Source organism: Alosa sapidissima, chromosome 3 (genome assembly GCF_018492685.1).
Source record: "Alosa sapidissima isolate fAloSap1 chromosome 3, fAloSap1.pri, whole genome shotgun sequence".
In the NCBI taxonomy this organism is placed as follows: domain Eukaryota; kingdom Metazoa; phylum Chordata; class Actinopteri; order Clupeiformes; family Clupeidae; genus Alosa; species Alosa sapidissima.
The window spans coordinates 35,650,274-35,675,273 of record NC_055959.1 but is presented as its reverse complement, the minus strand read 5'-3'; the positions used below and the strand labels follow the sequence as shown (position 1 = coordinate 35,675,273).

General features: G+C 43.1%; 2 protein-coding genes across 4 annotated transcripts in view; both read left to right on the top strand.

Moving 5' to 3' along the window:
- Positions 1 to 1,092, top strand: part of LOC121704965 (suppressor of cytokine signaling 7-like) — a 25,322-nt gene extending 24,230 nt beyond the window's left edge. For both annotated transcript variants that reach the window (XM_042085574.1, XM_042085575.1), the window contains one exon: positions 948 to 1,092. The gene's annotated coding sequence lies outside the window, so the exon portion shown is untranslated. The remainder of the gene's footprint in view (positions 1 to 947) is intronic.
- Positions 1,093 to 11,100: 10,008 nt separating this feature from the next.
- The window catches only part of LOC121704980 (protein phosphatase 1 regulatory subunit 1B-like), a 39,546-nt gene continuing 25,646 nt past the window's right edge, over positions 11,101 to 25,000 (top strand). For both annotated transcript variants that reach the window (XR_006030691.1, XM_042085610.1), the window contains exons 1-2: positions 11,101 to 11,550; positions 24,383 to 24,466. Coding sequence is in view for 1 of the 2 variants with exons in the window: in XM_042085610.1 (XP_041941544.1) it covers positions 11,434 to 11,550; positions 24,383 to 24,466 (201 nt within the window). In the remaining variant the exon portion in view is untranslated. The remainder of the gene's footprint in view (positions 11,551 to 24,382; positions 24,467 to 25,000) is intronic.

Sequence of the window (25,000 nt, the reverse complement as noted above, 5' to 3'; positions counted from 1 at the left end):
TAATCATCCAATTGGAACACATGGAACCGGTTATGTGGTTGCCCTGCAACATTGCTCAATCTAGGCATGCATTGATGATTTTAGAGACTTGTCTCTACTTTAAACCGCTTGACATGTTCAGTTGTGACTTTGACATGTTCAGTTGTGATCTCTGATACACTATTTAGGCTAAGAAACGTAACAGACAGGTCAGCATAGTTGATCTGATGACTGTCTCAGGCAGTGAAAAGCTGTCTGTATGAACACCTGTAGATTGCAGTGTTTGGTGACTGATGATGCTGCAGCAGGTTTTCCCATACAATACTGACCCCTAGTGGCGGGAGAAATAAACTCACTGGGTGATACTCATACATTTTTAAATAGTTCACAATAATAGCATAAATTATGGGTAGAAAATGCCATAAACGTATGTTGTGTATTATATATTAACATTACTACCATTAATGTCTGACCTTGATAATTCTCTCAGACCTGACACTCACTTTCTTGCCATCCTAGAGATTTTGTTAACAAAGTGTACTTGTCCATCTTTATTATTCCACTTGCGTCGCCCAACAAAAAGATAATTTTGGTCACTGATGAAAATATAAAAATATAATTTTATTGTATGGTATTATAATTGACATTACACAATTTGTCTGATTTTTTTCTTTCCTAGAAATTATTCTGAAATCTTGAGAACTTGAGAAACCTTGAAAAAGCAGGGAATGGCATTTTAATGTTAAAAAAGTTTTTTTTATAAAGTATCCGTGATTAACAACATTTTAATGTTTTTTATAAAGTATCCGTGATTAACAACATTTTAATGTTTTATTTCATAGAGTATCCGTGATTAACAACATTTCAATGTTTTTTTTTATAAAGTATCCGTGATTAAAAAGAAAAAACATTAAAATGTTGTTAAAGTATCCGTGATTAACAATGTTGTCTTGGCTCTATCTCCGCAGGCATTCCCTTTATTTTTGTATTAGTGAACAGCGGCCCATGAAGACTGCCAACACGGCTGGTGACGGCGCCCGTCAGACGCTGGAGGGGATCAGACTGCTGGTGTTCCTCCGTGATGGGGATAGGCAGTGGGTGGGGTGGGGGTCGGGGTGGGGTCGGGGTGGGGTGGGGGTGGCAGCTCTGCCTCTCTGTGTCCACAATCCGCTGGCCATCACTGGGTTTCAGGTGATCCACCTTCTCCTCTCTGCACCGGTGCTGTGGGAGAGATGAGGGTCTGGGGAGATGGAAGCCCCTGCAAGGCCTGTGATTAGAGACCCCCCCCCCCCCCCCCATATCGGATCAACCCCCCACCCCCCACCCCCAAAAGGAGGAACAGGGTTGAGTAAAGGGAGTTGACCCTTGACCTCTCCATTCCCACCCTACTCCATCCTCTGACCGATCTTGACTGATCAGGAGACGGCGCTCCTGCTACAGCTGTTGGAAATGATTGTTTGTAATGTGAGAACTGACTGAACTTTGAACAAAAGAGAAGAAAAAAAAGCTTAAAAGCTAAAAACTTGAACCTAGGGAGCAAACCAGAGTCCACGTGGATTCAGCTGGATGTTTAAACCAGAGAAATGCACTGTCTTCTCTTTCTCTCTCCCTCTTTCTTTCTTTCTTTCTTTCTTTCTTTTTTCCTCTCTCTTTCTCTTGCCTTTTGTTGTCTTTCTTTTTGGACTCCCTCCATTCGCCTGCTAGTCTGACTGGGAACCTGCTGATGCTTTGAACAAAATGCAAAACAAAAGAGGAAATCATGACGATGATGATGATGATGATGACGATGAAGAGTATGAGCGCTCTTAAGAAACGAGAGCGTCCTGGTGCCGGTGCTAGTGGCGTGCTGGAAAGGGCTGGCACGTTTGTACAGACAGCTCTCTTCTACTCCTGTGCGGAATGGACCTTCTCCTCTCTCTCTCTATCTCTCTCTCTCTTTCTCTTTCACTCAACCTGGCAAGAAAATGTGACTCTTTTTTGGACTCCTTCATTTGAAGTACAGCTCAAAAGAAAACAACCATTTCTGTTTGTCCCTTTTGACCATGTTAGTTGCAGTCTCCTCAGAGAATACACGATTGTGTGTGTGTGTGTGTGTGTGCGTGTGTGTGTGTGTGTGTGCGTGTGTGTGTGTGCGTGTAAATATTATATGTCTGGCGTAGTTACTGGTGGCTTGTCAGAGTTGCTAGAAGCATCGCTAGGTATGATTTATAGTTATTTTCTCTCCGAAATAGTTGACCTCTCGTCTGCGTTTTGAAACTGGATCTTTCCTGCTGGAAGTGCTAAAACAACGTTTTGGGACTGTTATAGGACAATGCATTACAAAACACCATGTAACAGTACAATAAAAGGTTGATGGCATAAATCATGAATTGCAAAGTGCACTGTGTGAGATTGTTATTAAAGATTTAGTCAGAAAAGGAAATAGCTCATTAATTCGAAGGATAAGTGATACTGAAAATATTAAGGTTAGTTCACCCTTTGCACTAGCCTGGAAAATCCAGACCCTGGTAATCTAGAAAGATTAAGGGTCTGGCCACGAACAATGTAATGGCCCAACTCGAGGGGCAGCACCAAGCATGCATTTGAAAATCTCACTGCATACAATTGGATAACACTAGACCAATGTTTACTCTGAATGATTCCGTACTTCGATGAAATGAACATGCGTTAGTAAAATATTCGCCTACTACAACCGATGACTAAGTTAAAGGTACACTGTGCAGGCGGTGGCTGGGTTCAGGGGTTGGGCTATGTCGTCATTGAAAATGTCAGCTTTGCTGTCCACACGGAAAAAGTTAACTGGCAGTTTAAAAAACCCGCTCTGGAGCCCCGTTTCAAAAAAGATTGGTTATGGCCTCCTAAAATGCCGGGGTTGTGTGGACGCAAGGCCTAACCATTAAAAAACTTTACCGGTTAAAAAAAAATAAGAAAAAAACACTGTTGTGTGGACGGACCCTTCGTTTGGGGAGCCAAGTTCTGCCTCGAAACGTCAGGAAATCTTCCAGGTGTTTCAGGGAGAGCATGGAACACAGCCTTGTCTTGTTGCTGCATTTTTTGTCACTGCAGTTTTGATTTCAGCAAGCCTGTATGACATTTTTGTGAATAGCTGCATTAGTGCAGCCAAAGATATATCTACCATACATAGTGTGATCTATTGTCCACTGGTTGAAGTTGGCCTGTTTTTTTCTATTGTTGTCCCCCCCCAGGATATTTAAGGAGTTAGGTTATCTGTTATTTTGTTTTTTAGAAACACTGGTCTACATGGATTTCAATTAGCCTTATGTTCTTATACAGCAGTATCCTACTCTACTCCTTGGTTGGTGGTAAATTATAATGTCAGAGTATGGCCACTAGAGGGCGCCCTGTCAACCACTTTAACAGTTTACAGTCTGTGGTGGTTGTGGTTACATGCACAACAATGATGGCAACGCAATCAAAACAAATTGTTTATACAAATATTTAGAATCTGATAATGTAATAAACAAAACCTCATAATTCAAAAAACATGTAATAAAACCTGTTAAGTAATTGTCCTGGTAATAGAATAGAATAGAAAAGCAAAATGTACAGCAAAGTTAAAGATGGCAGTTAATATAATGCTGAAAAGAAATAGAAATAAGTTAAATAAACAAACAAATTAATTTGAGAAATGAATGGACATTAAAGGCCAAAGAAAATAGATGGGTCTTTACATTTGATTTAAAGCTACTGATAGTGGGACAGGACTTAATTTCTATAGGGAGATTATTCAAGAGTCGAGGGGCAGCAACAGAAAAAGCCCCATCCCCTTTCGTTTTTAGGATTGCATTGGGGATTGAAAGAAGATGTTGCGAGGAAGACCTTAGTGGCCTAGAAGGACAGTAGGGACTTAAAAGGTCACAGATGTACTGTGGTGCCATCCAATTTAGGACTTTGAAAACAAAAAGTAAAACTTTAAAATGAATTCTGTATTTGACAGGTAACCCCAGTGGAGTTGCCAGCACTAGACTTATGAGCATATGTTTCTCAGTTCCAGTAAGATATCTGCTGCATTTTTGACTAATTGAAGTCTAGCAAGGGTAGATTGGTTCAGACCTAATACAGAGAGTTACAGTACAATAGTCCAGCCTAGATGTAACAAATGCATGGATTATTGTTTCTAAGTCAATGAGAGCCAGGGCTTTAATTTAGCTAATGTTCTTAGTAGAACAAATCTTTCCATTTACCACTACTGACTTGGTTATTGAAATTCAAAGAGGAGTAAACACCTAGATTTCTGACCTCACTGTGGCAATTTACAGCCAGTGGCCCAAGTGTATTTCTTAGCTTAGCAACAGATCTGAGTGGACCAAAATAATGATCTCTGTTTTCTTTTCATTTAATTGTAAGAAATCTGTAGCCATCCAACTCTTTATGTCATTAAAGCAGTTAAAACAGGCTTTCCAAAGTGCAGGAACTTTCCGTTGTTAATGGCAGATAAAACTGAGAGTCATCTGCATAGCAGTGATATTGAATGTTGTGTTTGTTAAAGATGGAGTCAAGAGGCAGCATATATAGGGAGAACAGCAGAGGGCTTAAAATAGATCCCTAAATCCCTAAAAAGGCACTTGTCATATTATATATTTTTTAACATTTGTATGTCCAAAATTATTCATACCCTTTTTAAATAATCAATGGAAACATCTTTATTTGCCATCAAAGCTCTCAAAATGGTTCTTATAATACCTTTGTCTGCCATTACTATCCCAACAGAGACTGCTCTTTTCGTTAGAGCCACTGTCAGTCATGTAGCCTATATTAAAGCTGCAGTTGGCAAGTCTGACAGATTGAGGGGACTTAGCCAAAATTTTGAATGTTTACAATTCTCATGCGCCTCCCCCACTACCACCGAGCATCCTCTCATCAAGTTTGTGCTCGTCAGTGCGCACCAGACTGCACCAGACTGTGATTGACAGTCAGATCTCACACAGCCCTGCTCTGATTGGACCAGAAGAACCGGGAGCTGTGGATTTTTGCAAAACAAATAACAGGCTCTAGGTGGAGGTAGAGGTGCAGGTTTTTTCTAAAACCGGCTGATTTATGTTGCTCTGTCGGAGCATAGTGTCGGTTTCAGTGAATGTGATCAAAAAAATCTTGCCAACTGCAGCTTTAATTAATCTGATAGTAGTGTGTATTTTTTGACAGATCTCACACTTCCTGAGATATCAGTTACACAGCTTTTTGTTGTGGCTAGACAGGCAGCAGCACAAGAGCCATATGAGAGATGACAATGTCACTGTACTCACATTTAAACAGTTTCTGAGAATGATGTACGTGACATCTGTCAGGCAGCTAGGGTTGCCCACTTTCTGATATGAAGATAAGGGGCGGGGGGGGGGGGGGGCACACCTCAGTTCATCTGCCTACACTGTGGAAGAATTTTTAGCTTAAAATGTATAGATACTGAGAGTCTGAAAAAAGGTTTGTCTTTCTCGTTAGTAGTTTATTAATCTCTGCGCAGAGAGGTCTCATAAGCATCAGGCAATCAGGATACAGAGACAGTCTGTGCACCCAAGAGACAATCAGTTGTTTTCTCACACACACATTTATACCTGCACAGTATCATAATCTGATTGTATCATACACCCTCTCTGCACATACACATGACTTGGTACAATACAATGGTTTATTTAAGAATCAAGGACATTAAGAACATTTCTAACGTCATACAACACATGACCATTAGTTATTGAAACAGAAGTATAAAATAATAAGAACTACTAAGAACTTTAGGAACTAGATTAGTGTCAAACAGAAAGAGTGAATTCACACTGCATTAGAAGTATCAATTATAAGGAACATCTCGAGCTAGGCTAAACACAGGAGAATCCATTCAAAAGTGTGAAATCTTACAGAAACACAAGTATCAAATCAAAGGTTAAGGTCCCTCTGTCCTTTTCCCCCTCACAACACTGAGGGGGGGAGGGGGGTATTGATATAGGCTAGGTTAGGTACCTTGCTACAGCGGCGCTCGGGGGAGCAGTGAGGGGTTAGGTGCCTTGCTACAGCGGCGCTCGGGGAGCAGTGAGGGGTTAGGTGCCTGCTACAGCGGCACTCGGGGGAGCAGTGAGGGGTAGGTGCCTTGCTCAAGGGCACTTCAGCCGTGAACGTAGGCATGGGAGGGCAGTGCTCAACCACTTCCCTTGCCCACATTTTGCCTACTGGTCAGGGGTCGAACCAGCAACCCTTCGGTTTCAAGCCCGAAGCCCAAACCAGCAAGCCACAGCTGCCCCAAATAAGTCCTTTTCAACTCTGCTTGAATTTTTAAATTTGATTTACCAGTTAGATGGAGGATTTTATGTATATTTTATGTATATTTCTCGATTGCTTTTACCTGCTTAAGTAAAATTGAATCTACTTGGTCTTCGTGATTTATTTGCACAGCAGAAGTCATCTCTCACACATTTTCATTGGGTTCACACATTTCTCACACCCTTTTGCAAAACAGTTAACACTAGTGTCATTCAAAAGCCCCAAACTCTATTGGTTTTCCGTTCTAAACAAAAGGAAAACATCTTTTCACAGGTGGTATAGATTCCTTGCATAAGTCTGAATCTCTGATACACCTGTGTGAATTCTTTTGCACAATTCTTCAATCAGCAATCATTCATTATACATAAGAGATGTCTGTTCTGTGTTGCTATTTGCAAGTATGAATCTAATGCACATTTAGACAAAGTACTGTATTGCCCATAGCCGTGGACTGCAGGAAAGCACGCGTATATATGTGTCATACCACTCACGATCAGAAAAAAAAGAAGCTCTCCGTCCCCCTGTCTATTATTCTATACTGTCTATTATACTAGTCTTACCGGTATGCGCTAAAACATGTTACATTAGACCTGGGAGATCTAAACAAAAACTAAACAAATTAACAAAACAAACCGGAGGGGGATATCCTATGACGCTAGCTTTATGGTACGACAATATGCCATATTAAGTAGCTGAATATTACCGTGAGTTTCCCAAGGAACACGGGCCGCCTCAATCTTCATCTTAAAATTATGCATAGTGTTATCGGGGAGTCTCGGTGCACCACGGTGAAAGGTGGCATGGATATTTAGTAAGCTCCATCCACAAACAAGAGCTCTCTTCAGCGAGGTAGATGAACTTATTCATCTGTCTTTGCGTGCCTGTTTCAGTGGCCTCCTCCTCAGAGCGTTCTTTCTCTTCTTTTTGAAAGTGTAGGTTAAAGGCTACTGTGCGTTTATGATGTTAGCATTTGTTGTAGGCTATATTTATGATATGTGGATAAATTATGTAGGCTAGCCTATGAATATTGCGTTGTGTAGGCCTATGTTATGCATATGTTTTGAGTCAATGTGTTCTGTCTAGTTCTGTCTAATAATATGCTGTGCGATAGGGTCTTTAGTCTGTTTTGACTAAAGACCCTATTATTTAAATTTACTGTATCTTGCTAAGTGTTTACTGTATGCCTTACATGTCAATGACAGTTACGTCTTGGGAGGAATGAATAAATTATTTTTTATTCAGTACTATATGATACCAGAAAAATGAGATAGTAATGGAACAGACATAGCAAAAATGCTCATTTTGAGATTTTGCATTTTGTTGTCCAGTGTGTAATGATTGATTAGTACAGTTTTTCTCGATTGCTTTTACCTGCTTAAGTAAACTGGAATCCACTTGGTCTTCATGACTACTTTCTTTGCACGGCAGAAGTCATCTCTTGCGAATGTGTTCACACATTTTCATTGGGTTCACACATTTCTCACACCGTTTGCAAAACAGTTAGCACAGGTGTCATTCAAAAGCCCCAAACTCTATAGAGATTGCTAAAACACGTGACCAAGATTATGGGTACGTTTTTTATTCAGTACATTTTGTCTTTTCTCAGTTTTTTCTGATACCAGAAAAATGAGAAAGTAATGGAACAGACATAGCAAAAATGCTCATTTTGTTGTCCAGTGTGTAATGACTGATTTAAAGAGTGTTTTTGAATTGGCAACAAGTTGTAGAGTTTGAAGGCAAGATTTGCTTTTGCTGCATGTTTTAAGTGTTTTGAGAGAGTAACAGCCTTTTGCAAGCAAAATGTGTAATTTTGTCCAGAGTGCTTTTGTTCAGACACAGGTGTTAACTAGCCTGGGTGTTCCCATGCTGCCTTGCGCGCGATTTGATTCACGCTGCTAAGGCAGCCTGGAGACCATGGAGCAAATTTTCGCCTGAGATAGGGGACCAATCACAGAACAAGGGGGAAAGCAAGACGATGATGAGCTATGCACAGACACATTTGATAGACATCCGTGGCACCCAATAAACGGATCTGGGCATTTTTTTCAAATACGAGAAAATTAACGTTTGGTTCCCAGACCACGTCTCATTGAGAAGTGGTGGCGCTAGCCAGGCTAGGTGTTAACTGTTTTGAGAATGTGATGTTAGAGTTGACACAGGTATCAAAACGAACAAGAAAAACTGGTAACAGGAATAAGGATTTTGGCTTTATGAACTCATGGAAGTATTTCTCAAAGTTATTACTTTATAGTGTTAGTGTTTGATTGACAGTCCTTGTGTTTGCTCTTGTTTAAGGGTATTCATTTCTCTTCGTCTTGTGTGTACATTTCGCCCATGGCCTTGTGGGGAGGACGTGGCAATCAGAGAAAGAATAGTAGTGTATGTGAGAGAGAATAGTAGTGTGTATGTGAGAGAATAGTAGTGTGTATGTGAGAGAATAGTAGTGTATGTGAGAGAGAATAGTAGTGTGTGTGTGAGAGAATAGTAGTGTGTGTGTGAGAGAATAGTAGTGTGTATGTGAGAGAATAGTAGTGTATGTGAGAGAATAGTAGTGTGTATGTGAGAGAATAGTAGTGTGTGTGAGAGAATAGTAGTGTGTATGTGAGAGAATAGTAGTGTATGTGAGAGAATAGTAGTGTATGTGAGAGAATAGTAGTGTGTATGTGAGAGAATAGTAGTGTATGTGAGAGAATAGTAGTGTGTATGTGAGAGAATAGTAGTGTGTGTGAGAGAATAGTAGTGTGTATGTGAGAGAATAGTAGTGTATGTGAGAGAGAATAGTAGTGTGTGTGTGAGAGAATAGTAGTGTATGTGAGAGAGAATAGTAGTGTGTGTGAGAGAGAATAGTAGTGTATGTGAGAGAGAATAGTAGTGTGTGTGTGAGAGAATAGTAGTGTGTGTGAGAGAGAATAGTAGTGTGTATGTGAGAGACTATAGTAGTGTACAGTATGTGAGAGAGTTTAGTAGTGTATGTGAGAGAATAGTAGTGTATGTGAGAGACTATAGTAGTGTATGTGAGAGAGTTTAGTAGTGTATGTGAGAGAGTATAGTAGTGTATGTGAGGGACTATAGTAGTGTATGTGAGAGAGTTTAGTGTATGTGAGAGAATAGTAGTGTGTGTGAGAGAATAGTAGTGTGTGTGAGAGAGTATAGTATGAATTATGGCCTAGGCGGCCCCTCACACACACACACACACACACACACACATAGTCACACACATAAACTGAAATGACCTTTGGAATGCTGACAGATGTTGGCTTATATGTTGTCAGCACTCCACTAACAAGCCACAGTTTCCAGGGTTAACTGGACACATCAAAAAACTCACCTTTTGTTCTCCATGTTGTTAAAACCTCCTATTTCTTCGAAGTGCTCTATTTTAAGCAACCACTGTTCCGTCTCTGTATTTAAGTGAGTCTGCTGGTGATCTGATGCGCCAGGATTAAAGCGGCGTTTCGTAACTCTGCTGGGCGCCCTGTGTGCCAAGCGCTGAGTGCATGTGTGGGAGGCGGCAGATGCGGAGCTGCTCATGGCCAGACGGGCAAGCGTGGCGGAGGGGATCTGGGCCTTTATCTCTCTACCTGTTACAGCTGTGTGTGGCTCACATAACGATCTGGGCCTTTATCTCTCTACCTGTTACAGCTGTGTGTGGCTCACAGGAGTTTACAAGCTTTCTTGTGTTCGCTCTCTCCCACTCCCTTTTTTCCCTCTCTCTCTTTCTCTCTCTCTCTCTCTCTCTCTCTCTCTCTCTCTCTCTCTCTCTCCCTCTCTCTCTCTCTCTCTCTCTCTCTCTGTGTCTCATCTCTCTGTTTTTTCTTTCCTTTTCTCTTTCTCTGTTCTTTCTCTCTTTCCTTCTTTCTCTCTCTCTCTGTTCTTTCTATATCTCTCATGTGTTCAGAAACACCCCATGCTGCTGCCACGATCAATTTCAATATTAGAATGCAGAGCACACTGACAGTGCCCAGTTCACACAAATCTAGCTGTTGCATGCATGCACACACACATATACACACACAAACACCCACACACTGAGGACTTAGGTTTTTTTTTTTATCTTGAACCAGTAAACCCTTAATGACTTACTCTCACAAAACCCTCCCTTCTTTTCCCTTCTCACACATTCTCACTCTCTCTCACTCTCTCTGTCTCTCCACCCCCCTCTCTCTCCTTCTCTCTCTCTCTCTTTCTGTCCCTCTCTCTGTCTCTCCGACCCTCCCTCTCCATGCTCCTCTCTTTCTCTTCCCCTCCCTCTCGAAGAATCTCCCTCCCTCTCTAATTCTCTCTCCATCATCCCTCTCTCTCATTCATTCTCTCTCTCCCTGTGTCTTTCTCTCTCTCTCTCTCTCTCTCTCTCTCTTTATCCCTCCCACCCACTGAATTTTCAGTTCATCAGCCCATCTCCCTCAGACACATTCACAGTGCAGGTATGAGGAACTGAGGAGGGATGGACAGATCACAGAGAGGATGAGGGGATGAGTATAAGCACAGGGCAGAGAGAGAGAGAGGAAAAGAGAGAGAGCGAGAACAGGACAGTGTGAGCTCAGCTGGAACTCTGTGAATTGTTTACGTGCCTCGCGCTGTTGCTGCTTCTTCAATTCACGTTCATTCTGGGGGAAGAAAATGAGTGTGACGAGTGAAAGTTATTGAGCTTGACAGAAAAAAAGAGAAGGAAAGAGGAACCAATCCTTTTTTTCTTTTTTTTTCTTTTTAGTGCTCCCGCTCTCATGGGGCTAAGACAGAGAGAAGGTCAGAGAGGCACCTGAATTAGAGAAACACGGAGGAGGAGGAGGAGGAGGAGGAGGAGGAGTCGGGGGGAGAGGGAGATAACTGGGGAGAGATATAGTACGAGAGAGAGAGGACGGACAGAGACAGAGAAGTCTAGTTATCAACAGAGAGTAGGTGGCTGAACACTAGAGAGAGAAAGAGAGAGAGAGAGAGAGAAGGAGGGTGTAAAACACAGAGTTATCTGCTGTATACTCTGTAGCAGAGAGCTACTCTCCCTTGATGAACTGAGGACACCAGACTCTTGCTGGTCTATTCTCACTGGATCACGGAGACAGGGCTCAGCCTCAACCCAAAGCGAGAGCAAGAGGACACACACACACACACACACACACACACGCACACACACACACACACACACACACACACACACACACACACACAGAGGTACAGGACGGAGTGATGGAGCCCTTTCTGTCTGCTGATATGGAGGGAGAAGAGGCAAAGGACAGGAGGAAGATACAGTTCTCCGTTCCATCAGCGGTACCGACCCAGTTGGACCCACGTCAAGTAGAGATGGTAAGTGCAGGGTGTGTGTGTGTGTGTGTGTGTGTGTGTGTGTGTGTGTGTGTGTGAGTGAGTGAGTGACTGTTTGTGTGTTTGTGTCTGAGTAATTGACATACATAGAAGTCAGTTTCTGAATAACCTCAGGATTCTTTGGAAATTATGTAGGGAGTCTCACACACACACACACACAGCTACACAAACACACACACAGGGAACAAAGACACACACACACACACACATACACACACGACTCACAAACCCAGCTCTATTCTTTGTTTCCTATGTTATTTAATGTCATTTCACACAGCATCAAAGAGACAGAAGGCTCTGCCTCGCTGTCTCCCCCTCTCTCCCTCTCTCTCTCCCTCCCTCTCTCTCTCTCACACACACACACAATCATGTTACAGTAATATCAACAGCATGACAATAATGTTACATTAATGTTGTATGTAAGTGTGTGTGTGTGACAGATTATAGAATAGGACATGCAAACATGCATCCATCTCTTTATTGTGTGCGATGGGACAGAAAATAGTTCAAGTCATTAAGAAAGGTGGTTGATCAACAAGTGAGCCCTTTGCCATCATTAAGAAAAGCGAAAGAGTTATAAAGAGCAAAAGATACAGAGAATAATGAACACAAGTGGCACAAGTGCACAAAAGTACAAGTGCACAAGTGCACAAAAGTACAAGGGCACAAGGACACAAGGGCACAAGGACACAAGGATACAAGGGCACAAGGATACAAGGATACAAGGGTACAAGTGCACAAGTGCACAAGGGTACAAGGGTACAAGTGCACAAGGGCTCAAGGTAGGAACATGAGGAGGGCAGGAGGGAAAGAGAGACAAAGGGATCTGGTCAGGAAGAAACACAGTAAGTAAGGGCGTTTTCACACCTGCCTCATTTGGTCCGGACCTTCAGACTTTTTTTCAGTTTGGTCTGAACCAAAATTGCAGGTGAGAAAAGTGCCTTGGACCACGGTCCGGATCAAAAGACCAAACTTTGGTCCGACCAAAAGAGGGTGTCTCATTCTGGATCAAACTGAACCATGGTTCGGTTCGTTTGCAGTATGAGAACTCTTAGATGGTTCGGACTTTCGGACCCTCTACAGGAAGTTAAGGCAGCTAGCTACTATAGAAGAAGAAAAATAACTGGACAATAAATAGCCTAAAATTAGCTGCGGACGCACGTGGGGAGAGGAGGAGAAACAGCCTATTTAATTACTATTTTGGTCTGACAATTTAGTCTAAAAGTCAGTTAGAAAATATGGACATCTACAACATTGAGAGGATGAGAGAGAGAGGACAGCATAGCATAGCCTACCATCTGTATGTTTCTCTCAGTTACTTTGCCACTTTTCTCAGATCAGAATGGTAATTCTCAAAACTGTTTGTTCAAACTGCATATCATCTTATCACTTGTGCACATAAATCCATCCCTGATCAAATGGATACAATGTAAATAAACATGAACATTGGTTCGGTCCTTGTTCCGGACTTAAAGCGGCCCTAAAACAAATATCAATCAGGGACTTTCTTTTATAGTTACTGATTTAGGGACTATCCTTTAATTACTGATCATCAGAGACTATCCTTTAATTACTAATTTATTTACAGATTTACAGATTAGCAATATCCTGCCCTCATTATCGGCCTGGCTGACTGGCACTCTTGGCACCAAGCAGTGTCCACTCCAGTGACCTCTAGGTGACCTTAAGGTCAGATGGTCGTGGGATTACAAGCTGGTTCAGGTCACTGTGTGTGTGTGTGTGTGTGTGTGTGTGTGTGTAAATATGTGCTGATTTCGGTCACAGTGTATTAGGGCAACATCCAGTATAGCGAAACAGCTATGTGGAGGAGGAATGCTGAGAGTCTGTGGACAAGGGCACAGGGGGCAAATCTATCATGCCACATCTGCTGTTTACCAACTTCAGCTAAAGCATGCACTCATGCACTCGTGCCCACACACACACACATACAAATACACACACACACACACACACACTCCCACGCACACACACACACACACACACACACACACACACACACACACACACACACACAAACACACACACACACTCCCACGCACACACACGGATACTGATATACCCACCCTCACACACACATATTTTAACATCACATCCTCACTCAGAAACAGTTTTGGCTACCTGCCCTCTGACATTCTGGCTGCCGTGAGAAACTTTTCACTTGACTTGAGATAATGCGAGTTTATGGTTTTGTGTGTGTGTGTGTGTGCTTGTGTGTGTGTGTGTGTGTGTGTGTCTGTCTGTGGCTGTGTTTGGATGAACAACCTTGTGATTACTGATGTATTGTGGGAGGTTTTAGTGGCGGCTGGAGTGTTAGCACATGGATGAGCAGATCTTTGGGCCTTTGTATGTGGAGAGGGGACCTAGGGGTGCCTCCAACCCACTCCTGAGACAGAGGGGAGGCTATCCCCTGAAAGCCTTATTTATTCACACACACACACACACACACTCACACGCACAGACACACATAGACACACACAGACACATACACACACACACACACACACACACCACACAGACACATACACACACACACATGCAGACACACACACACATGCAGACACACACACACACACACACACACCACACACACACACACACTCACACGCGCAGACACACACAGACACACACACAGACACACAGACACGTACACACACACTCACACATGCAGACACACACACAGGCACACACACACACACACACACACACACACAGGCACAGCTCGTGAAAAGCTTATTTATTTCTCTTTGACTGAATGAAAAGTTAATGTGTTGTGTTTGTACGCATCTGTGTGTATGCATGTGTTATGGTGCATGGTTGTGGTTTATGTGTGTTTGTGAATGTGCGTGTGTATGTGTGTGTGTGTGTGTGTGTGTGTATGTTCATGCATGCATAGTTCCTAAACTCTAATGCATGAGTGCATTTTGAATATGTTGAAGTAAAACAACATCCCAGAATAGTAGCATACAAATTGAAATTGTACTGTCAGACAGACAACTGAACACAGAGAGAGATCAGAGAGACAGACAGACAGACAGACAGATAGACAGATCAAGTGGAGAGAGAGAAGAGAGAGAGAGAGGGAAGACTGGAGCAGGGTAAAAGAGAAGACAAGGCAATGCTTACTTTCATAGTAAATGAATGTAGCTGAGATGTGTCGCAAAATATATAAAGCCAGCTTCTGGTGAATGATTAAATACATTCCTTCTGACATATGCAAAACACAGACATGAGGGTGAGAGAGATGGGGAGAGAGAGAGAGGGGGGGAGAGAGAGTGAAAGAGAGAAAGTGAAAGAGAGAGAGAGAGAGACTTATACAGAGTTGATTCATTGGTTTTAAGCTACACAGAAACTTTCTCTCTTGAGCTTATATTCTGTGATTGACACCTCCCACATTCCCAAACCCTCACAGTGGACATGGCGGCAGGCCAGCAGGGATGAGATGTTTGTGTCTCACACACACAAACACACACACACACAAAAACACACACACACACAGTGGACATGGCGGCAGGCCAGCAGGCCAGCAGGGATGAGATGTTTGTGTTTTGATGTTGTGGTTGGGTTGTCTCACACACACACACACACACACAGACACACACACACACACACACACACACGCACGCACACATGCACACACACACACACAGTACACACACACACACACAAACACAAACACACACACGTCTTACTCTCTCTGTCTCACACACACACAAACACACACACACACACACACACACACACACACACACACACACACACATACACACGCACACACACACAAGCTCTCACTCTCTCTGTCTCTCTCTCACATAGTCAACATAGAACAGTCATTCATGGGCAGTGTATAGTGTTGTAACTTGATGGTTGTTGTACTTGCTTTAAAGTTGCTTTAGATAAAGGTGTCTGCTAAATGGTTTCTGAGAATAGGGTTGAGAACACACACACACACACACACACATGCATGCACGCACACACACACACACACGCACGCACACACACGCACACGCACACGCACACACGCACACAGACACTCACACTGTTAATGCATAGTCAAACACTGTCATCAATAATTGGCCATCTAAGGGAATTCTATCATGACCTTGGAGTCTGAGCCCTTCAACACACCATTGCAAATGATTTATGATACAGTATTTACTGACATTTAGGGGCTGAGTTTCCTCTTTACCTCAAGATAGTTAGTAATTATAAAATAGATAATCTAAGCTGTAATCATCACTACTGTGTCACTGTGAATTGGAAAGTTGTTTAGGGGCGAGATGAGAAGTTTACAATGATGGCACATGGTATACAACTCAATAAACATTTTCTGTTGAAACAAACTGTCTAAATGTAAAATTGAAAAGTGCAAAAGTGACAAGAATATTGAAAAATATTAACTAAAAGAGATGACAGAAATCCAAGTGGCAAGCATGTATAAGATCACTGCAGTGAAAGATGCAGCTTCTCCATGGTGTGACATCCGCACGCTAGAAAATGCCTTCAGCAGCACCGCATGTTAGCGCTGCTGTCATGCTTACAGTAACATGGTGAGGGATCCAGAAGACTCAGAGTGAGCTGCCAGGTGCTGCTGCATGCGCCTGTGGCTTTTATGAACACTTAAGCAGAGAAATGGGCACAGTGGGGGGGGGGGGGTACTTGTCCCAGGGGGGGGTACTTGTCCCACCCCCTCCCCTTAAAGGTTGAATCAGTGATTGCAGGCCCAAAAAAGGCCCCAAACATAAGTGATCACATTCATCTAATCTTTCCTAAAGATCCGCTAGCTGCCCGCTCCATAAGCATGCCGTCAAAAAAATGCGTCTCTGTAGGCGGCCTAGGCTCTGAGATCTGCACACAAAAACAATTGCTACCAACAAGTCTTGCCAACCTCTCAAAGGCAAAATAAAGTGTTCCAACCAATAACGATGGGCGTTCAGGAGAGTGTCAATTGCACGGGAGGGAGGGGGAGGGAGTAGCGAGCTAGCTCTGTTTTATTTGAACGTCAACAGAACTGAAGTCTTATAAACTAGGACAGGGTAGCTACAACTCTGATCTCTATTTAAGTTACTTCTTTCAGACCAACGTTTCGGTAAATAGCCTTTATCAAGGTTAATATGAAAGGTTAGAACGAAATTGGGTTCCTTCTCTTTGTTCCTCTCCAACTACTCACAGATCCTTAAGACACAGGTCTCTAAGACCAGGACACAGTTCTCGAGGTCTCTAAGACCAGGACACAGTTCTCAAGGTCTCTAAGACCAGGACACAGTTCTCGAGGTCTCTAAGACCAGGACACAGTTCTCAAGGTCTCTAAGACCAGGACACAGTTCTCGAGGTCTCTAAGACCAGGACACAGTTCTCAAGGTCTCTAAGACCAGGACACAGTTCTCGAGGTCTCTAAGACCAGGACACGGTTCTTGAGACCAGGACACAGTTCTTGAGGTCTCTAAGACCAGGACACAGTTCTCAAGGTCTCTAAGACCAGGACACAGTTCTCAAGGTCTCTAAGACCAGGACACAGTTCTCACAGTTCTCAAGGTCTCTAAGACCAGGACACAGTTCTCGAGGTCTCTAAGACCAGGACACGGTTCTTGAGACCAGGACACAGTTCTTGAGGTCTCTAAGACCAGGACATGGTTCTTGAGGTCTCTAAGACCAGGACACGGTTCTTGAGGTCTCTAAGACCAGGACACAGTTCTTGAGACCAGGACACAGTTCTTGAGGTCTCTAAGACCAGGACACAGTTCTTGAGACCAGGTCACAGTTCCTGACTTCTCTAAGACCAGGACACAGTTCTCGAGGTCTCTATGACCAGGACACAGTTCTGGAGACCAGGACACAGTTCTTGAGGTCTCTAAGACCAGAACATAGTTCTTGAGGTCTGGAATTGAGCTGCAGGGGTCAGAGGCTACTTTGCCTCCAATTTCAGCATTTTCAGCAGGAACAATGTTACAGACAGATTGTCATACTCTCACTCTCTCTTCCTCTTATACTGCTAATAGTTGACAAATGATGGTCATAATGAACATAGATTTGCCCCAGTCATAGAGTTTGTGCACCATAGTGTTTTAAATGCATGTAATGGTGTCATAATTGAGTTGAATTTCATGACTCAAAAGAATCCCTCAGCCTAAACAAAACCCTGATGCAGAAAACATATTAGTCTTTCTAAGCATCTTAATCATTTTGTGACTCATATCAGAGTTTGTCAGTTGCAGACATAATTATCCTGTAGGTCTATGCCCTGAGGAGATTCTGATTGTGTGCGTGATCCAAGCACCACGGGCGCTTGTGTGCGTGAGACTGTGAGTATTACTGTGTGTGTGTGTGTGTGTGTGTGTGTGTCTTGAGGTAAAGAGGAAACTCATCCCCTAAATGTCAGTATATACTGTGTCATAAATAATTTGCAATGGTGTGTTGAAGGCCTCAGACTCCAAGGTCATTGACTATGCACTAACAGTGTGAGTGTCTGTATGTGTGTGTGTGTGCGTGTCACAGATTCTGTACATCAGGATTCTTTGTAAATTGCAGAGGGAGTCTTTAGGCACAGACACACACACACAGACACACACACACAAACCCAGCTTCATTCTTTGTCCCCTATGTTAATTAATGTAATTTCACACTTGCTTTCACACTTGCTAGTGTTTGTTGGGAAGAATGCTCAGAGTAGTGTTTGTTGGAAGGAATGTTGTTGATCTGGGTTTTGGTTTCCTTGGGTTGCTCTTTTAATGACGTACAGGAAGCCTGTCCCTGTCCAGGGATTCAATCTGATGATGACTATCCTGGTCTGGATAGCTCGATTTTGGATTGATTTAGTATGTGGTACAATGAGCTTTTAAATATGCAGCCACATGAACAAAGGACTCAAATGCTCCCTTGATATGTGTCTGGCAGGGTGTATCTCCTCTGCAGTGTCTCTTATGGAGATTCCTTTATTGAAGGCTGATATGTTTTTTATAGTATGTTTTTTTATTTCATTTATTCTTTATGTGTCAGGACAGTGAGGAGAAAATGAGTGGTAGAGAGAGATGACGAGAGGGTTCAGAAAAATGATCTTAAGTCACACTTGAATCTGGGTCTCTTTGTTTGGGCACTGGTTCAGGATGCCGAAGTGACTGATGAACTATGTTGTCCCTGAAGGATATGCTTGTGGCTCGTCGCAGATTATTCTTTACAGTGCTCATGACCTCTAGTGACCTTCAGCTTGGTGCACAAGTGACACCTGCAGGTCAAGCCCAGTGTGCTTTTCTCCTCACGTAGTTCAAACGCTGGATTACAGTCGTACATACCGCCCGCAGACCCCTCCGCTAATCTGATCCTGCTGTCTGGACTCTGGCGCTTAACCACTCAGTCTGATTAGAACAGAGAGCAAGCAGCTTTTTTCATCAGTTCCTGAAATATAAATGTATTCATTGGTTTGCTTTTAATGTTAGTATTGGAGAGAGACGTTGCTGATAGGTTGCTGACCATTGGGTTGGGTAAGGTGAGGCAACTGAGGAACAGTTAATAATAATAAATAATAATACATTTTATTTATAATACATCATAGATCTCAAAGTGCTGCAGGTTAAAAACAAAAAAGATGAGCAGTTTAACGAAAAAGAAGAAAAAGGAAAAATTTAAAGAACATCTAAAGGGGACCAAAAGCTTTGCTAAAAAGAAATGTCTTAAGACCTTTTTTAAAACAGTCAGTGGATTGTGGTGCCCTCAAGGTGTCAAGGAGGGCATTCGTGGATGTGGGGCAGACGTGGGGCAGCAGCACAGAAGGCCCTATCTCCCATGGTCCTGAGTCTGGTTCTGGGTATGTGGAGGTGTGTGTGTGTGAAGGCCCTATCTCCCATGGTCCTGAGTCTGGTTCTGGGTGTGTGGAGGTGTGTGTGTGTGAAGGCCCTATCTCCCATGGTCCTGAGTCTGGTTCTGGGTATGTGGAGGTGTGTGTGTGTGTGTGAAGGCCCTATCTCCCATGGTCCTGAGTCTGGTTCTGGGTATGTGGAGGTGTGTGTGTGTGAAGGCCCTATCTCCCATGGTCCTGAGTCTGGTTCTGGGTATGTGGAGGTGTGTGTGTGTGAAGGCCCTATTTCCCATGGTCTTGTGTGTGTGTGTGTGTGTGTGTGAAGGCCCTATCTCCCATGGTCCTGAGTCTGGTTCTGGGTGTGTGGAGGAGGTTTGAGTGAGTGGAGCGGAGGGAGCGTGTTGTGTTTTGTGGGTTGATCATTTCTTTGAGGTGTGTGTGTGTGGGGGGGGCCATAGATATAGAAAGCTAGATACCGCAATGACTGTCGAGATCTATTAGGTGACATCGCAAACGCGGCCGCCATATTGCTGGAGGCTACACCTTTACTGTCTATGGCAACACTTGCCGGCAATCAGAGACACCTGTCTGATTTCCAGTCAGAGTCACATGCTCCTCCATTGGCCTCCAGTTACTGTTGCCCCACCAAGATGGCGGCGTTATTTACGTACATTCTGGTGACCAATGCGGTATCTAGCTTTCTAATACCTATGGGGGCCATGTCCATGGATGCACTGGTGTGTGAGGAGGGAAACCTTGTACTCAATCCTGGTGGAGACGGGAAGCCAGTGGAGTGAGTGGAGAATGGAGGTAATGTGCTCATGTTTCCATACGTTTCCACAGTTGTGGGAATCATAAAGTACAATCAGAAAGCAGGGCAGAGACTGACATTTGTCCTCAGTCACGTATGTTATGGTATCTCATACTGCATGTTCTAATCAGTCACGTATGTTATGGTATCTCATACTGCATGTTCTAATCAGTCACGTATGTTATGGTATCTCATACTGCATGTTCTAATCAGTCACGTATGTTATGGTATCTCATACTGCATGTTCTAATCAGTCAAACAGCACACACATTAATAAAAAATAAATAAATTTCTGACATGCCCGAAATCTAACCCAGGAGTGTTGATCGATGTGAGCCTGCTCAAACTGCATGTCAAAGAGCGGACGAGAATTAAGCCCGATTCTAAAGTTTGTTGAAACAAATGAATTGGGTTAAAATCAGACCAAAAACATACTGTGTATTTCAGGCTTAACAAGGCTTCCTGTCACTAAAAGTGTGTTCAAATTGGCAAACCTGGCGAACGTTTGTGAACATTTGCAAACGTTTTCGATAGGTAGAGATAGATAGATAGATACTTTATTGATCCCCAAGGAGAAATTCAAGGTGATTCTGATTGCATTGGCGTTGCCAATGCGCACAAAAGGTTTGAGGAGGTGGGGGGCTGGACTGATGCCACTGTCTGGTACCTCAGGATTGTCAGTGCAATAATATTGGTCACCATGACATTTCTTGGCTTTCTGGGATTGTGGATACCTTTTGGTTGAGGGAACATCTAACCTTGTGACTGGGTATGTTTATGTTTTTTGGGTGCTATGGAATTGTAGGCACTGTTACCCAAAAGTTGTTGGATTGAATCTTGTGTAAATCCAAAAGGAAACGTTTATATTGCTATTGGGGCAGTAGTATAGTGGATATACTGTAGAGCATGAAGCGAATATCCCAAAGCTGGGGGGCCTTCAGTACCTGCAGCTGTGGAAAGTTTCAGATACATAGGTCCTCATTCATCCAGATAGGAACAAGTCTCTTCCTGACCAATATAGGCTGGGTCTTTGTAGGAATTTTTAGAGGGTAAAATGTGAATTTAGAAGTTGTAAAAGTGAAAAATGGGCACAAAAAGACTCATCTCCAGCAGTATGGCCCATTCCCCTGTGTTCAGCTCCTCTGTGTTCAGCTCCACTGTGTTCAGCTCCCCTGTGTTCAGCTTCTCTGTGTTCAGCCCAGGCCCACTCTCCTGTGTTCAGCTCCCCTGTGTTCAGCTTCTCTGTGTTCAGCCCAGGCCCACTCTCCTGTGTTCAGCTCATCTGTGTCCAGCTCAGGTTCCCATCATCTGGGAACAGCTATTGTTTTCCACGCCTGGCCCATTTGTATAACTTTGTCAGATTAAAAGGCTCTACTGAGTCTGCCTTGTGCTCTACACAGCCAGCCCAGGACATAGTAAAGTAAAATGAAGTGAAGTTCAGTAAAGAGAGAGAGAGAGAGAGAGAGAGAGATTTAGCAGACACTTTTATCCAAAGCGACAGGGTTTCACAATGTCAGGTTTGGGATTTGAATCCAGCATGACTCCAGTGTGTTTCTGAGGCATCCCCTGCTTTCTGATGCTATAGGATCCTCAGACTGACGAGAGCAGTGACCACATGTCCATTAAACATGGCTGATGATGAGCGTATCTCCATTAAACGATGCAGATTTCCGTAGGAGGACTCTAGATTGAGTCTTTGAGTAAATTCTCAAAGTATATAGGCTAAATATAAGTAAATAATTGTAACATCCAAAAATGTCCTTTGCCAAAATGAGTATTGTGTTCATATAGTGTTAGCATAAACAGTTCGAACGGATAGCGTCGAGATGCCCAGTTGGGTCGCTCTCTCTGTCCAGCGCTGTCTCTGTACTTTACGTACAACGTAGTTCCACTATGATGGAAAAAGCATGTACATGCTCATTTTATAACCCAAACCACTGTGTCCAAACACCTTGTCAGTCTGAAGTGGAGTGCGTGTGAGAAAAGCATGTGGTGCGCCTCTCTCTTTCGCCTCGCGCCTGGGTGCCGGTGTCAGAGCGCAGTATAAGCGTCAGTATAATTACTCACAGATGTGAAGCGGTCCTGATGCAGGTGACTGTGATGAGTGATGCTGGATGCGCCATCATCCGCGTGATGAGATGAGGCTTCTAAGTATAGCCTGCTGGTTGGATGTGCTGGATTCGGTTGCCCTGACGATAGAACTCTCTCATCACGCTGTTCTATCTACATCTGGCATACTGAGTGATTCATTGTGAAACTGTGAAGGCGAGGAAATTAATGGATTTAATCAAGAAGATGAAAAGAATCATTTTCGGTTCATTTCAAATTCAATTATGAAGTTGAAATAAAGGTGAAGTTTAAGTCACAATTGTGTTGACAGTACATGTGTGTGTGTGTGTGTGTGTGTGTGTGTGTGTCTGTGTGTATGTTGTAAAATAAAAGTGCCCATCCATTAAATCGCATGTGAGAGTTCAATATGAAGGTTAACTCAACTGTTAATCTGGTGGACTGCATGGTACTGGTACATTGTTGTGTTGGTGTGTGTGTGTGTGTGTGTGTGTGTGTTCTGATAGACTGCATGGTGTGTTGGTGTGTGTGTGGTTGGTCATCTCTGTGTTTCTAAGCTTATGTGTGTGTGTCCTTGAGCGATACCATTTGTTATGTGTGGGTGGAGTACAAATATAGAAAGTTACTCACCATAAGTACAGTATGTGTTGCCATGTGTTTGAGGGTGTCTGTGTGTGTGCGTGCGTGTGTGTGCGTGTGTGTGTGTGTGCGTGTGTGTGTGTGTGTGTGTGTGTGTGTTTAAATCTAAATGCACATGTATGTGGGTGGGATTGAAAGTAGGAGGCTGGACATGCACAGAATCTCATTGAGTTTTCCCAGAATCCTCCACGTGTCTTTTCATACATGCATAATCATTTACGTATCCAGTCATTTACGTATTGTATTAGGGAAGGTAGGTGTCACTCTCCCAGCACACACAGGTAAAACTCCTCAGTGCCAACGCTTACAGAAATGCATAAGCCCCATCAAATTTAACAACACTTTGAGTCTATACCATAAATCAGATGTCTTAGCTATGTTATGGTTGAATATTTGTGTGGTACCTGCTGCTGATTAGATTCTCCATTTGCCCGTGTTGCATTATGGGAAATTATTTACATAAAACCATAACAATGGAGATATGGACAGAGAGAGAGAGTAAGAGAGTGAGAGAGAGAATTTTCCCATCTTTTTTCCCTCATTGTTGTCAATGTTGCTCTTTTATTGTGCAGGTTGTAATGCTGTTTTGTTTTTGTGCTTTGGCATCACTACATACAGTCATGCTAATAAAGCAACGTTGAATTGGAAGAGAGAGAGAGCAAGAGAGAGAGATAGAGGGAGAGAGAAGGAGCGAGAGAATATACCATGTGAAGAGGGGTTTTGAATGAAAGAAAGCAGAGCAGAATTGGAGGTAAAAAGAGCAGAGCAGAGCAGTCAAGGAGGCGACACAGGAGGAAAGCTCCAAATATAATCTCACAATCTGTCCCCTCTGCACCCCAGCCAAAGCGGATGTTTCTCCTTCTCCTCTCTCTCTCTCTTTTCTCTCTGTTACGTAATTCTGACCGGACCCCCCCCCACACACACACACACACACACACACCTGGAACATCACTGATGTCACCATGGCAACAGAGTGTCAGTGGAGGTCATTATGCTGGAACACATCTGGCACAGATTCAGTTCTGATCCACACCCGAGGCTCTCTGTTCCGATCCTTTCGTGAGACTCCTTCTCTGTGACATACTGTACTCTGGAACCCAATGAAAGGCTCTTTTTTGGCTCTTTTTTCTTATTTCTCATTGATGTTTTCAAATATCTAAATAAATGTAGTGTTTGTCTTCCTGTCTTCTGTAACTGAACACACACAGAACTGATGATGGGATTTAAAAACACTGAAAGTGGGCACAGATTTAAATCAGACCCAAATCAAATCCACCTCACAGAAACCTTGTGTAGGCCTATGATCAGAGTTCAGCCAGATGACGGCCTCTTTTCCTCACAGAGGGATTTAGGTCTCAGAATGCCTATGATGTGTGAATTCCTGCAGCACAGCACAGATGCTCTTGTTTAATATAAACTCTGACTCTGGTTTAATATAAACTCTGACTCTGGTTTAATATAAACTCTAACTCTGCCACTGCTTTCAGATCCGCCGCAGGAGGCCGACCCCTGCTACGCTCTTCAGACTGACAGATCACCCCTCTCCAGAGGAGGAACTCTGCAGCCTCCAGGTGAGCTGTCTCCCCCTGCAGGTCAGGAGGGGGAGAGCATGGCTTAGGACAGTCCAAAACATTTTACACTTTAAATACATACATTTGATTAATTTAGCAGACACTTTTATCCAAAACGACTAACACAAATGAGGAATAACATTTAGGCTACAATGCAGAGCAGACGTTAGGTAACAATTAACAATTAACACCACATCAATTCTGCCACCAAGAGGATGAGAGTGTGGAGGTTTTAAGTACTGGTCAAAGTCAGAGCCTGGTGTAGTGTAGTTTAGTTTTAGAGTGCGCTAGAGTTCTAGAGTGTACTAGTCAAAAGTGTAGTGTAGTTTTAGAGTGCGCTAGAGTTCTAGGGTGTACTAGTTAAAGGTCCAGTATGTAGGAAATAATGGAAAATAAACTGTAACCATTCCAAAAATGATCACCATATGTTGTCAGAGAGTAAGGAAACATGAATTGAAGTAATGGCTTATTTGACAACATTACTCTAACCCGTAAAACCCATGAAAAAAATGAGTTACGGGGTGGAATCTCTTG